This window comes from Epithele typhae (assembly GCF_022376455.1).
Source record: "Epithele typhae strain CBS 203.58 chromosome Unknown BXZ73scaffold_39, whole genome shotgun sequence".
Lineage (NCBI taxonomy): Eukaryota > Fungi > Basidiomycota > Agaricomycetes > Polyporales > Epitheliaceae > Epithele > Epithele typhae.
The window spans coordinates 61,046-72,763 of NW_025954230.1; the positions used below are offsets into that span (position 1 = coordinate 61,046).

At 60.6% G+C, this 11,718-nt stretch overlaps 3 protein-coding genes across 3 annotated transcripts; 2 read left to right on the top strand and 1 right to left on the bottom strand.

Moving 5' to 3' along the window:
* Positions 1–926: 926 nt before the first annotated feature.
* On the bottom strand, positions 927–3,108 carry BXZ73DRAFT_91098 (cytochrome P450; the record flags this gene model as incomplete). Its single annotated transcript, XM_048025863.1, has 9 exons — positions 927–1,365; positions 1,418–1,510; positions 1,563–1,807; positions 1,866–2,025; positions 2,098–2,196; positions 2,254–2,473; positions 2,533–2,610; positions 2,660–3,002; positions 3,070–3,108. 9 exons carry the CDS (start codon positions 3,106–3,108, stop codon positions 927–929), a joined length of 1,716 nt encoding a protein of 571 aa, XP_047875876.1.
* Positions 3,109–4,738: 1,630 nt separating this feature from the next.
* On the top strand, positions 4,739–5,713 carry BXZ73DRAFT_49971 (uncharacterized protein; the record flags this gene model as incomplete). The annotated part of the gene is made up of 1 exon (XM_048020352.1): positions 4,739–5,713. A coding segment is annotated over one exon (975 nt), but the record flags the coding sequence as incomplete, so codon positions are not given.
* A 3,412-nt stretch (positions 5,714–9,125) lies between these two features.
* On the top strand, positions 9,126–11,403 carry BXZ73DRAFT_49969 (uncharacterized protein; the record flags this gene model as incomplete). The annotated part of the gene is made up of 11 exons (XM_048020351.1): positions 9,126–9,558; positions 9,621–9,754; positions 9,810–9,870; positions 9,922–10,013; positions 10,066–10,123; positions 10,183–10,232; positions 10,293–10,416; positions 10,469–10,582; positions 10,645–10,939; positions 11,003–11,100; positions 11,165–11,403. The coding sequence occupies 11 exons, from the start codon at positions 9,126–9,128 to the stop codon at positions 11,401–11,403; spliced, it is 1,698 nt and encodes a 565-aa protein (XP_047875878.1).
* Positions 11,404–11,718: the final 315 nt, after the last annotated feature.

Here is an 11,718-nt window from a genome sequence, read left to right on the forward strand (position 1 = left end):
CTGCGTCGCGACCGACATGCGGACCCGCCACGTCCGACTCTGAGAACAAAATTCGGAAGAGATAGAGGAAGGACGGGATGGGCGATTTTGACAACCTAACCGTGGTACGTCTATCCTTTCATTGATGATATGTATTCGTCAAGCTCAAGAACAGCGACCCCTCGCCCGTCGAAAATGACCGTGACGTCTAGCTCGCGCGCGTCCGACAGCGCGTCAGTGCCAGCGAGCCAACCAAAATCGCTGCCCCGTCTGCTCCCGCAAGCCTCTTCCACCGTAGAGGGGTCCTCCACCACTACTTACCTCCCCACTCGAAGACGAGCATATTCACGTTGAGGCATCAACATAGCAGGTGGATGGAGAGCGTTCATCCGGAACACAGGTACTACCTCGTCTTCATTCGCACTCAGAGCAAGCCAGGTGGCGCCGCTCCCTACCTGCAGGACTTCAATCCGCGGTGCGACAACCTCCAGATGATCGCAGGCGACCCCAACCCCGCTTCAAATAAGAGGCTCACTGGTACTGCTCGTCTGCTCCATCGCGGGCGCGGCCGGGACGTCCGCTCCCTACGACATGATGAACCACGGATTGGGAGGACCGTCTATCACGGGCACGGCCGTGAAAGTGACCGCCCTCGACGGGATTATCGCGAAGCCTACGATGGACCCGGCTGCGACCTAGATAGTGGGGTCGATATGAAGGTGCGAGCTAGATCCGCGCACCTTCGACAGTGTACAGCTGGTCATGGACAGCGGGGGTCGATATGCGTGACCACAGGTGAAGGCGATACTTGGGCTCAAGACAATAAACTGACGTGTATGTGCGGTGACGCCAAAATACATGACGGATCGTCCGAGATCGCGATGAGATCTTTAAACGTATCGTATCCAACAACTTATCCAAAGACGGGTGAGGGCGACACCCACGTACTATGCGTGCTTTCCCTGCCTGACTTGCAACACCACGGGCACACTCGCCCTCGCGGTTACGAAGAAGTCCTGGTACTCATCTTCGTACCGCCCCATATCGTACAGCCCGCCCAGCTGCCCGTCGACCGCCCCCTCCGGGGCTGTGCGCACTTCGAATCGCTGGAGGAGCGAGCACAACAGCGTGCTCATCTCCTGCATCGCGAGCGCGCGCCCGACGCAGTTCATCGGGCCCTGCGAGAACGCGGTGAACGCGCTGCCGTTGTGTTTGAACTCCGCCACCGAGACGCCGCCTGGGAGAGCGACCTTCGAACGGAGGCTGTCGTTGTCGGCGAGGAGCCAGCGGTCGGGCCAAAAGCCTTCGGGCTCGGGGTAGAAGTTGCGCGGGTCGCGGTGGAGGGACCAGGTGTGTACCCAAAGGTGGGTGCCCGGGGGAAAGTACCTGCAACGAAAGTCCATTAGGATATAATCAGATCTAGCGAAAATGAGCTCACAATAAGCCATTAATGGCAGTCCCTTGCCCGTCTGCGGGCACCATACGTTGTGTGCCACCCGGGACAGGTGGGAACAAGCGTAGACCTTCGTTACTAAAAATAATGTCAGAGAGATTGTTTGTGATCAAGACGAGGTATCGCTCACATTACCGCATTGAGGTAGGACATCTCTTTGTGATGACGCGAATCCAACGGGTCTTCACCCGGTGGGTAATATTTATCCACCTCTGCCTGCAGCCGATTATACGTCTCCGGGTGGGAGAGCAGACAGGCGAATATGCTCGTCATGGCAGAAGACGTAGTGTCCGCTCCCGCAACCATCGCGAGGATGCCGTCATCAATGAGTTGATATTCCGAAGCGGGAGGTCGAGACGGATCGTCTTCGCCGCTCTACAGCGCACATGTGAGCCCACAAGGTACGGTCAGAAAGCAATGGTATCGGACTCACAAGATAATGGAAAAGGTCGGGCTTTGACGAACCACGCTTCACGCGAGCCCGAGCGAACTCGGCGCAGCGGTCGATGAGGGCGGTGACTGGTGCAACCACAGCAGGGACATAGCCAAGAAGGATACCCAACCACGGAAGATGGCCAAAGACGGTCGCCATACTACGTTAGGGGCACAAGCGGTCCGACTTTGACGTCAACGAGGGGCTGCGTAGAGCGAGAAGGACGACGAACCGCATATTCCCGTCCAATATTGCCCAGAAGTTGTCCTTTCCCTGCCCGCTCAACAACTCTGACCCTCCGCCAAACGCCATATCCGTCATGAAGTCGTAGCTGTGATGGCAAGCACAGCTCAGCATCGTTCCGTAAGACAAGGAGGAAGAGACGTACGCGAAGTAGTTGACCCACTCGTCCAGCCTCACGACACCGCTCTGCTCTTCCAGCGCGTTGCACATCTGGGCTGATCTCTGCGCAATGAAAGCATTATACCCTTTCACCGCAGCCGGACTTAGCCCGCGGAGCCACGGGCGTCGACGCCTTGCGTGTTCGTCATGGTCATGGATGGCGATCATCATCCGTGGCTTGTACTCGAGCATGCGACCATAAAAGTCTGCGCATATAGTGACCTGTCAGAGCTCGCCAACGTGAAACCAATGTCCGAATACGCACGAGTGCCCTTTGGGAGACCCGGGCTCCCCAGTATCACCGAAGCCGCGGACGGATCGCGGACGGAAAGCTCATTCGGACCTGCGGTGGCGGGTCAGCGAGGTGGAGAAGGGATCTCGAAATGACAAACCTGTGCGGACGACATCGCCGTACCGTTCGTGGAGGGACTTGATGTACTTGTGCTGGTCGCCACTCAAGGACAAGGCCGCCATCCAGAACTTAGAGATGCGGGCGACGACAGGCCCTGGATAGCGGGAAAGGGGATGGAAAGGGCTGAGACGGTAGGCGATGACGAGAATACCGAGACTGGAGACGTAAAGCGGGAAGACGATCAGGAGGGTGCCGATGGGACCGCGGGTGCCGAGAGGGCTCGGGGCGAGGGCAGAGGAAAGCAGCGCGGGGACGAGGACGAGGAAGGAAGCATGTTGGAAAGGAGTGTAAGGCTGGTATCGTCGAATGACTTGGTGCACTACCTGAATGTAGGGGCGGTTGAAAGCACGGTCAATCATAGCAGGTCGTCTCCATCACGGAGGTGCTCACCAGCGCTGTCGTACCTGCGAGGGCAACGAGCTCGCGCATCGACGGCGCAACAGGTGTTGGGTAGAGGGGAGATATGTAGGAGAAAACAAGGTGTGGTCGCTCACACCTGCATCCAACATTTCTCTCAACCCCCAAGCCTCCGTCTTGGCTCGGACGACCGTTGGCGTGTTGCGTGATGGATCATGGGACGGTGCACGAGAGAGGCGAAGCGGGGGGACACGTGCTTGTTGTGGGGACGAGTGGGTGGGAGGAACGATCTAGTATGAGAAAAAGACGTACGCGCTCAGCGCTGTGATCCTTCTCAAGTTTGCCTTACGTGACTTTGCCTCCGGGATTCCGACGGCGACACGAGACCACGGCTTGCGTGTGCTGGCGCATCAAGAGAGAGAGAGAGAGAGAGAGAGAGAGAGCGCCTACGATACAGCAGAGGTTGCGCTTCGTGGCGGCGGCCCGGACACCCCGCGAGTGCCAAGCTTCCCCGAACATTTTGCAAGAGGAACTCGCAAGTACCAGCTGTCAAGTAGACCGCGAACAGACTCCAACCTTTCTCCTGAGTCTGGGGATACAGACCCTGCGGCATACACTGAGTGCACATACATATACTCTAGATACGCTTCTTGCGCCCACTACGCAGTACTACCGCCACGTTATTGTCTCGACGATAACCGCTCACCTCCCTCCGCTGACCCTCATTCCTCGTCGATACCAGTCTCCATTGAACCGAGTTCATCCGCCCCGAACACGCTCGGTGACGCTCCTACACAAAGGGCTTTAGGCGTGGATGGCTGTTCCATTGTGAAAGGTTCGTAGACGGGACCGGGGAGACTAGACAGGATCGGGGAAACTAGACGGGACCGTCAAATTTGCGTTCCAGTACGGCAAGGAGCGCCCACGAGCTGCCCGCGCCGGTGTGTGCGCCGTGGTCATGGTACTGCACCGGGCGATCGTCATTCACAGGAAGAAGTGGGCGAAGAAGAGGTGGTCTCGTTGCGCAGGGGTTTGTGCTCGCGACGTCAACGTGTTCACGACTTGCGCAGTACATTGATTTACTGGTGTGGGAGGAGCAGGGACGTGTGGTATCCCGCATGGAGTGCTGACTTGTAGGCTGTTGTTGTACGCCGGTGATAGAGAAGACGTCCGGTTCAGACTAGGCGAACTCGAGCGAGGAGACCAGCCGAAGTGGGCCGTGAACCTGGTTGCACGACGCTCCACTACACCAACAGCGGGCGAGCAGGCACTTGGTGGACGGAGTGGGGGGCAAACTGAGGATGGAGACCAACGAGGAGAAAGACAAGGAGGCAGGCGCCGGGCGGCTCCGCAAAGCGAACGTCGCGTAAGCGCGCGCGATAACTCTCCCTTTCCCTCCTCCCTCTGCCCACCGCTCCTTTCCCTCTGCCCACCACGGCGCCGACACCCACTGCTGCTCCCCCTCTTCTATGATATGCCCAGCGATGCGAACGAGGTAAACGAGGCTGCTCTCGGCTTGCTCGGTCTCATTGCTACCCCGTCCTCCTCTGTCCCCACCAAGCGCAAGCACTCCGAGCCCGCCGCCGACCTTCCACCCCCGTCGACCCCCCTGCGCCCAGCACAGAGGCCATTAGCTGTATCTGCGGCAACACCAACGACGATGGTTTCTCGATCGGCTGCGACAAATGTGCTCGCTGGTGCCATGCTGCCTGCTTCAACATCTCTGAGTCCCAGGTGCCGGACGAGTGGCTTTGCTGGACATGCGACCCCGCCCGTCGACAAAGACCGCGCCGTCAAGGTTCAGAGGGCCCGCCAGCGCCAGCAGGCCAACGGTCTCCTCAAACGAAAGCCCAGCCCAGCCCGTTCCCGCAAGCCACCACCATCCTCTGTCGACGGCAAAGAGTCCAAGCGCAAGAGGAGGGCTTCCATCAACGTCGTCGCCAGCCATCACCTTCCCTCCGTTGAAGACGAGCATGTGGACATCGACGAGCCTCTATCGAACACGTATGTCCCCATTACCAAGGACGTCATCCCCGCAGACGACACCCGCGACCACCTGCGCCGAGTGGCTGCAGACTGGCGAGGTGTGTCTGCTATCAGCCCGTCCCCCTCCCTCACCCCGGGCTGCACCACCCCCGCAACGATCACGCCCGACGCCGCGTCTCCGTCTCCCCAGATTGCTGTCCATCCCCTTCCTTCCTCTGCGTCCGCCTATCCCTTCTCCTTCGCCAATGGCAATGCTTCGGTGCGTCCCCAATCGTACGCCGTTCACGCCATCCAGCCCATTCCTTCCTCCAAGCTCATCGCCTCATACCCATCAACTATCATCCCCACCGCCGCCTACCTGCGTGATCCTCTCAACGCGTATGCCCACCTCGGCATGCCCAAGCCTTACGTCCATCTCTTTGGCCCTCCCCTCGACATCGCCTTGGACGCCCGCATTACGGGCGACGAGTCCCGTTTCGTCCGCAACGGATGTCGGCCAAATGCCATCCTACGCCCTTTTCTATGTCCGTCGGAGGGTGATAAGGCGGTGGAGACGGAGCCCATCGCCTTCGGTATCTTCGCCCTCCGCGATCTCAAGGCGAACGAGGAGGTCGTTCTGGGTTGGGAGTGGGACGATGCAAACGTCGTCCACAACTTGCCTGCCTTGATTCAGAGCCCTTGCGAGTTCTCGTACGTCCGCTTTCCCTCGTCCCCGACCCCCACTCATCCCCTGTGTCCGAACAGAGCTCATCATCGCGAACATCTGCGGAAACAGTTCACTGATTTCCTGCACTCCCTTTCTTCGACCTTCACTACATGCGCCTGCGGGGCGAACACTTCCGACTGCGCCTTCGCTCGCATCGCCAAGTTCGTCGATCACGGCATCCCCCCCACCCCTTCTCCTTCTCCGCCCTCTCAGTTTACGAAGGAGAAGGGCGCGCCAAAGAGCCGTGTACGCTCCGACAAAGCCTCAGCTGATCTCGGTCCCCTGATAGGCGTCGAGAGGGGATTCCGCACGCGCGAACGCATACCCTCATCAGGTGGATTCGGTGGGGTCGAGCTGGTTCCGCCGTCGCCTTCAGACCCGGGTCCGTCGCGCATACAGCCGGACCACCCTTTGCTCCATCCGTCTGACGGCCTCGCCACGCACACGAACCGTAGCAAGAAGACCAAAGATTGCATTGGCAAGGCGGTTGACATTGACGTGAGCGAGCGGGAGAGCGCAGCAGGTACGCTGGGGTCTTCGTCAGTTAGCCACGTTTCCTCATCTTTCATAGGCCCGATCCGCACTCGTCAACTATCGGGAGAATCGACAGACGACATGGAACTTGACTTCTCGGCGTCGGAGGAACGGCTGCCTCCTCGCATGCGCAAAGCCTGGATCGCGCGCAGTAGTGCGATGCTGCGACATCAACACGCACCGCGGGAATTTTCTGACTCTATGGAGGTCGATTCGCCATTGGTGGATCCGGTTGGTCAAGGCGAGGGCAAGCCTACAGTAAATCGAGAGACCTACTTCGGTGAGTTAGGTAGCCGTCTTACCTCTTTTCTATGCCTTATTCTCGCGTTACACAGATTCTCGTGAGATGCCACCGCCTCCAGTCCCATACTCTCGAACTCCTCCCCTCGTTCCCGCCCCGGGGGCTTTCGATCTGAAGTCCCGACAGCACTCTGAGGGCTTGGCGTCACCATCGATACCGTTTTCCAAGCTCTCTTTGCTCTCTCCCGTCATCCCTGCCCCCGGTGCTCCTTCCTCCTCTCGTCTTGATTGTCAAACATCCACCGATTCGACCTCCACCACCAGTACGCCCTCCACCACCACGGCCCCCAGAGCGTCTTCGTCTAAGGCAAACACGAAAGCATCCGGCAAACTCACGGTGAGGAAGCCGCGCCGACCTACGCTTGCTCCTCAGCCTAGAGGGAAGGGGAAGGAAAGGGAAATCGTCAGGGATGTGGACGGGGAGAAGAGTGATGACGGAAGCCATGACGGTAAAGTCCGCGCTGCTTCAAAGAAATCCAGCTATCTCCCCGCCGTCCCCTCCAACGACGCCATCCTTTCGCCATCCCTCGTCCGCGAAGGTCGAACCAAATCGAAATCGTCGGAGTCAGATCATTCCCCGCTCGTTGCTTCCCCTGCTTTGCCGTCTCCCTCCACTCCCTTAGCCGCGCTTGCACCTCTTGGATCGTCACCACCTCCACCATCTACGCCAGTCATGCCACTACCTGAACTGCCCCCGACCCCGTGCCACTCGAACAATCTCAGGTCCTTTCAACGCCTCCAGACGAAAATCATCCGACGACTACGTACCATGTCGACCCTGGTTTGGTTCAGGATGTTATGCAAGTGGACCATCCATCTCGGTCACCGGCGACCAGCCCACTCTCAGTTCCGCGGGTCCTCGTTTCTCTTCCCCCATCTACTCCTCTTCCTGTCACCCACGACACAGAGCCGGAAACCTTCCATCAAGCGATATCCACGTCGAATGGCTTTCCGTCTCCACCACCGTCCTTACCGTCATTGCTACTTCCCAACCCTGCCGATATCGACGTCTCTATGTCTGAGGCAGCCCAGGATGCGGTGGTGGTTCCCGAGGCTATCCCCGATACACCGATGTCGCCCGTCAACGAGCATGACACTTTCCTCGAGTCGAATGGCGGCTTGGAGCAGTCGGTTGAGGAGCCGAAGGATTCGTCGCCGATCCCATGCCCTTCACCACCAGCGGAACACCCGCAGCCAGCGGAGCCCCCTCCGCCGCCCAAGGTGAAGCTGTCTCTCAAAGACTTTGCCATGCGCAAGAAGAAGCAGCGGGAGGAGGAGCGGATGGAGCGGCAGAAGGAGGAACACGAGAAGGTCGTCGCCTCTCCGGAGCCCTCGAGTATGTCACTTCACGAGACCCATGAGACCGGTGCGAGTGGACCACCGGATGCCGCGGAGGATGGTGGTCTCGTCGAGACCGCCGACGAGCCTGCCAACAAGGAGGAGGCGCCTCAGGTGGCAGAAGGTCAAGTGCGCGACGTATCTGTGTCCGATCCCACTTCAAAGCCTCTTCCTTCCCCGCCCGAACCACCACCCCTTCCGGTAGATGTTAAGGGTGTTTTCCATCCGGATAAGCATCCGCCCTCATCACTCGAAACCAAGATCGAGGCGATTGACGTGATGCCGAGCAGTCCACGGCAGGCGACCGACGACCCTCATCCCACCACCGACCGGTCACCTACTCCGAGCCCTGCGAGTCCGCCTCGCACGCCGTCGACTCCACGGTCCCCTCCGCCTTCACAGCCAACGCACGAGGACGGCGAGATTTTCAGCCCGCCCCCGCCAAAAGCTCCTCCACTGGCGCCTCGTTCGCGCACCCCTCCAACCCATCCGCGCTTTTGGAACGGCGGTCCGAGTTTGTCTCCCCCTCGCCCACTGCGTCCGCTCCACCCAGGGCAGTACGCGCGCAACGGGGGGACAGGGCGCGCGGTGCCCAGCGCCCCGCGGGCCCTCCGCGAGAACGCGTACGGCGGGGCACCGGTGATGGGTGGGTACGGTGGCGGACAGAACGCGCCGTACTTCGCGCCTCGAGGCCCGTCCGCCGACCGCGACCGACCGCGAGACTGGGGACGGGACCGGGAGGGCGACCGGGCGTGGATTCCTGGGCCGTCTCGAGGACGGGGGCGGGGGACGTGGGGGCGTTGAGTGTGCGTTGGTGGCGTGCTTTCGCTGTTGTGTCCTGCGTATCTGTGCTTCACGTTTGCGTTCGCGTTCGCTGTGGATGTGACTGCTTCGTGGCTTCCTGTTTATTGACTATCGTATTACGTGCGCCGCGCGTTTGTAGCATCCCCTACGTACTAGTAGTAATCCAGTCTGTCGATATCGACGCCTCTGTCTCGCATGCGGGACCATCGTGCTTTGCACCTGCACTCGGCGTAGTTGCGACAAGCCAGGGCGAACAACGCATGACTTCGGCAGAGCTGTGACCCAGGCTCTAAGCTCTAAAAGCCCGCGGCCCGGACCCGACGCTGGACCCCGCGCCCTTCGAGCGCACGAAAGTGGCCTTGCTTGCTTCCTCCCACATCCCTCACCGCGCACCGTCTCGACGGGCCCGAGAGCACCCTGCATGCAGCGCACCACCCTTCCGTCCTACCGTGCCCTCTCGAGGCGTCTACCCCCACACGCGGCCCCCCACTGCGCTCTCCCCGCCGCGTTCTCCTTCCGCACGCCGGGCTCCCGTTGGTCAAGCTCCTCCTCCTCATCCTCAGAAAACCCTCAAGGCTCGACGTCCAACAGCTCACCCGCGAGCGCGCCCCTCGCGTTCGCCGCCGGCGCCGCCGTCAGCGGTGCTCTCGCCTGGTACCTCGCCTCGTCGCCGGCGCCGCAGACCACGGGCGCGCCGGGCCCGATCGTGTTCAACGACACGTACGGGAGCGCGGAGGACTTCCGGCGCGCGATCGCGGAGCTGCGCACGTTCTTCCCAGAGGACGAGGACGCGGTGAGCACGGACCCGGCGCACCTGGAGGAGCACGGGTACTCGGAGAATGATTACCTCCCTGGTGAGTCGCGCGCGGCGCGGGTGCGGGAGGGTGCGGCGCGCGGTGCTGAGGACTGTGCGTAGGTTCGTGGCCCTCCGTCGTGGTCTACCCGTCCTCCACGGAGGATGTTGTCAAGATCGTGAAGACCGCCGTCAAGTACAAGATGCCCGTCATCCCATACTCCGGCGCGACGAGCCTGGAAGGGCATTACCGCGCGGTGCGCATCGTCCGGCCGGTTCTTGCCGCTCTTCTCGTGCTCACGGAACACGCAGCCTTCCGTCGGCGGGATTTGTGTAGACATGTCCAAGATGGACAGTATCATTGAGATTAACGGTGAGAAGTGAGCCCCTCCCAGTGAAGCTGCAAAGCTCACCGTGCACGCAGAGGGCAACTCGGATGTGGTCTGTCAACCTGGCATCCGATGGATGGACCTAAATGCGACATTGGCAAAGAAGGGTATCCCTCTCTTCTTCCCCGTAGGCTCAACGTCACCCGTTTGTGTACTCGCGCCTGACGACCACCTCGCAGCTTGACCCTGCTCCGGGTGCGACGATTGGCGGTATGCTCAGCACAGGGTGCTCAGGCAGTACGTCTCCCTTTCGACCTCCTCTGCCCCAGCGCGGCGCTGACCCGCGGTTATTTCAGCGAACGCGGTACGATACGGGACTGCGAAGGCAGAATGGTTCCTGAACGCGGTGCGTGGCCGTCGTGCGCGGACGGGTGGATTGCGACATTCTGACGCTCTCCTCGAATAGACTGTGGTGCTCCCCTCTGGTGAGGTGATCAAGACTCGCCGACGGGCGCGCAAGTCGTCAGCAGGTTTCGATGTCACGAAACTGTTCATCGGGGCCGAAGGCACTCTCGGCATTGTTACGGAAGGTGAGCAGAACAAGCGCGCAACATATGGATGCAAACTGATGCTCGTTTGTAGTCACGCTACGACTCGCGCCCCTACTGCCGACCAACGTTGCCGTCGCCCAATTCCCTGACATCCGCTCAGCGGCCTCGGCGGTAGCGGAGATCGTCAACACTGGTGTCGGGATCCGTGCGCTTCTTCTCCGACAATTGACCTCTCCTTCCCTGACTGACACGCGATGCGACGCGCAGAGTGCGTCGAGCTCGTAGACGTCCAGTTCATGAAGGCGACCAACGTCTACGGCCAGTCTTCGCGCAAGTGGCCGGAGAAGGACAGCCTGTTCTTCAAGTTCCAGGGCCCGACGCCCCGCGCGCTGAAGGAGACCGCGGAGGTGGTCAAGAAGGTCACGCAGAAGCACGGCTCGTCCGGCTTCGTCCTCGCCTCCTCGGACAAGGAGGCGCACGACCTCTGGCAGGACCGGAAGAACGGGCTCTACTCGAGCATCGCGCTCCTCCCTGGCTCCCGCGCCTGGAGCACCGACGTCTGGTGAGACCCTGCACGAGACAGACGCCTCGGTGTCTATTCGTTGACGCTTGTTGCGCCCTGTAGCGTCCCGCCGTCGAAACTTCCCGACCTCGTCATGCAGACGACAGAAGATCTGCGCGAGCACGGCATCCTCTACACCGTCCTCGGACACGTCGGCGACGGTCTGTCCGCCGCCCTCCCTCCGTGCCTCCGCGGACCCTGATGCCGCCCTTGTTCCCGACACAGGCAACTTCCATACGACGCTCATGTTCGTGAACGAGGACGAGGCGGACAACATTCACGAGGCGGTGCGCCGCATGGTGCACCGCGCGATCGCGCTCGACGGCACCTGCACCGGCGAGCACGGCGTCGGCATCGGCAAGCGCGAGTACCTGTACGAGGAGCTGGGGGTGAACACGGTCGAGCTGATGAAGACGATCAAGAAGACGATCGACCCGCACAACCTCTTCAACCCGGGAAGGTGAGCGGTGCGCGTGCGGCTCGAGCTGGGACCCGTGGCTGACTGCGCTTGCAGCTGTACCCAGATGCGCCCAAGCCGTCGAAAAAGGAGTAGGCCCGCTTCTGTGAGAGTACCGCGCCGTAGACTACGCGTACTCTGCTAGCTGGTAGAGGGTGGGCGATCTGCACGCATTATGGACCGATCTATTAGACAGTGATGAACGGGTTCGGCTGGTGCCTGATGGGATTCCATGCACGTTTCTCACAAGGAGTGCAATGGCATGGAGTGCGTCTAAAGGCATCTGAAAGTAAAGTTGAGAAGGTTCAATCCCTGCATGCGC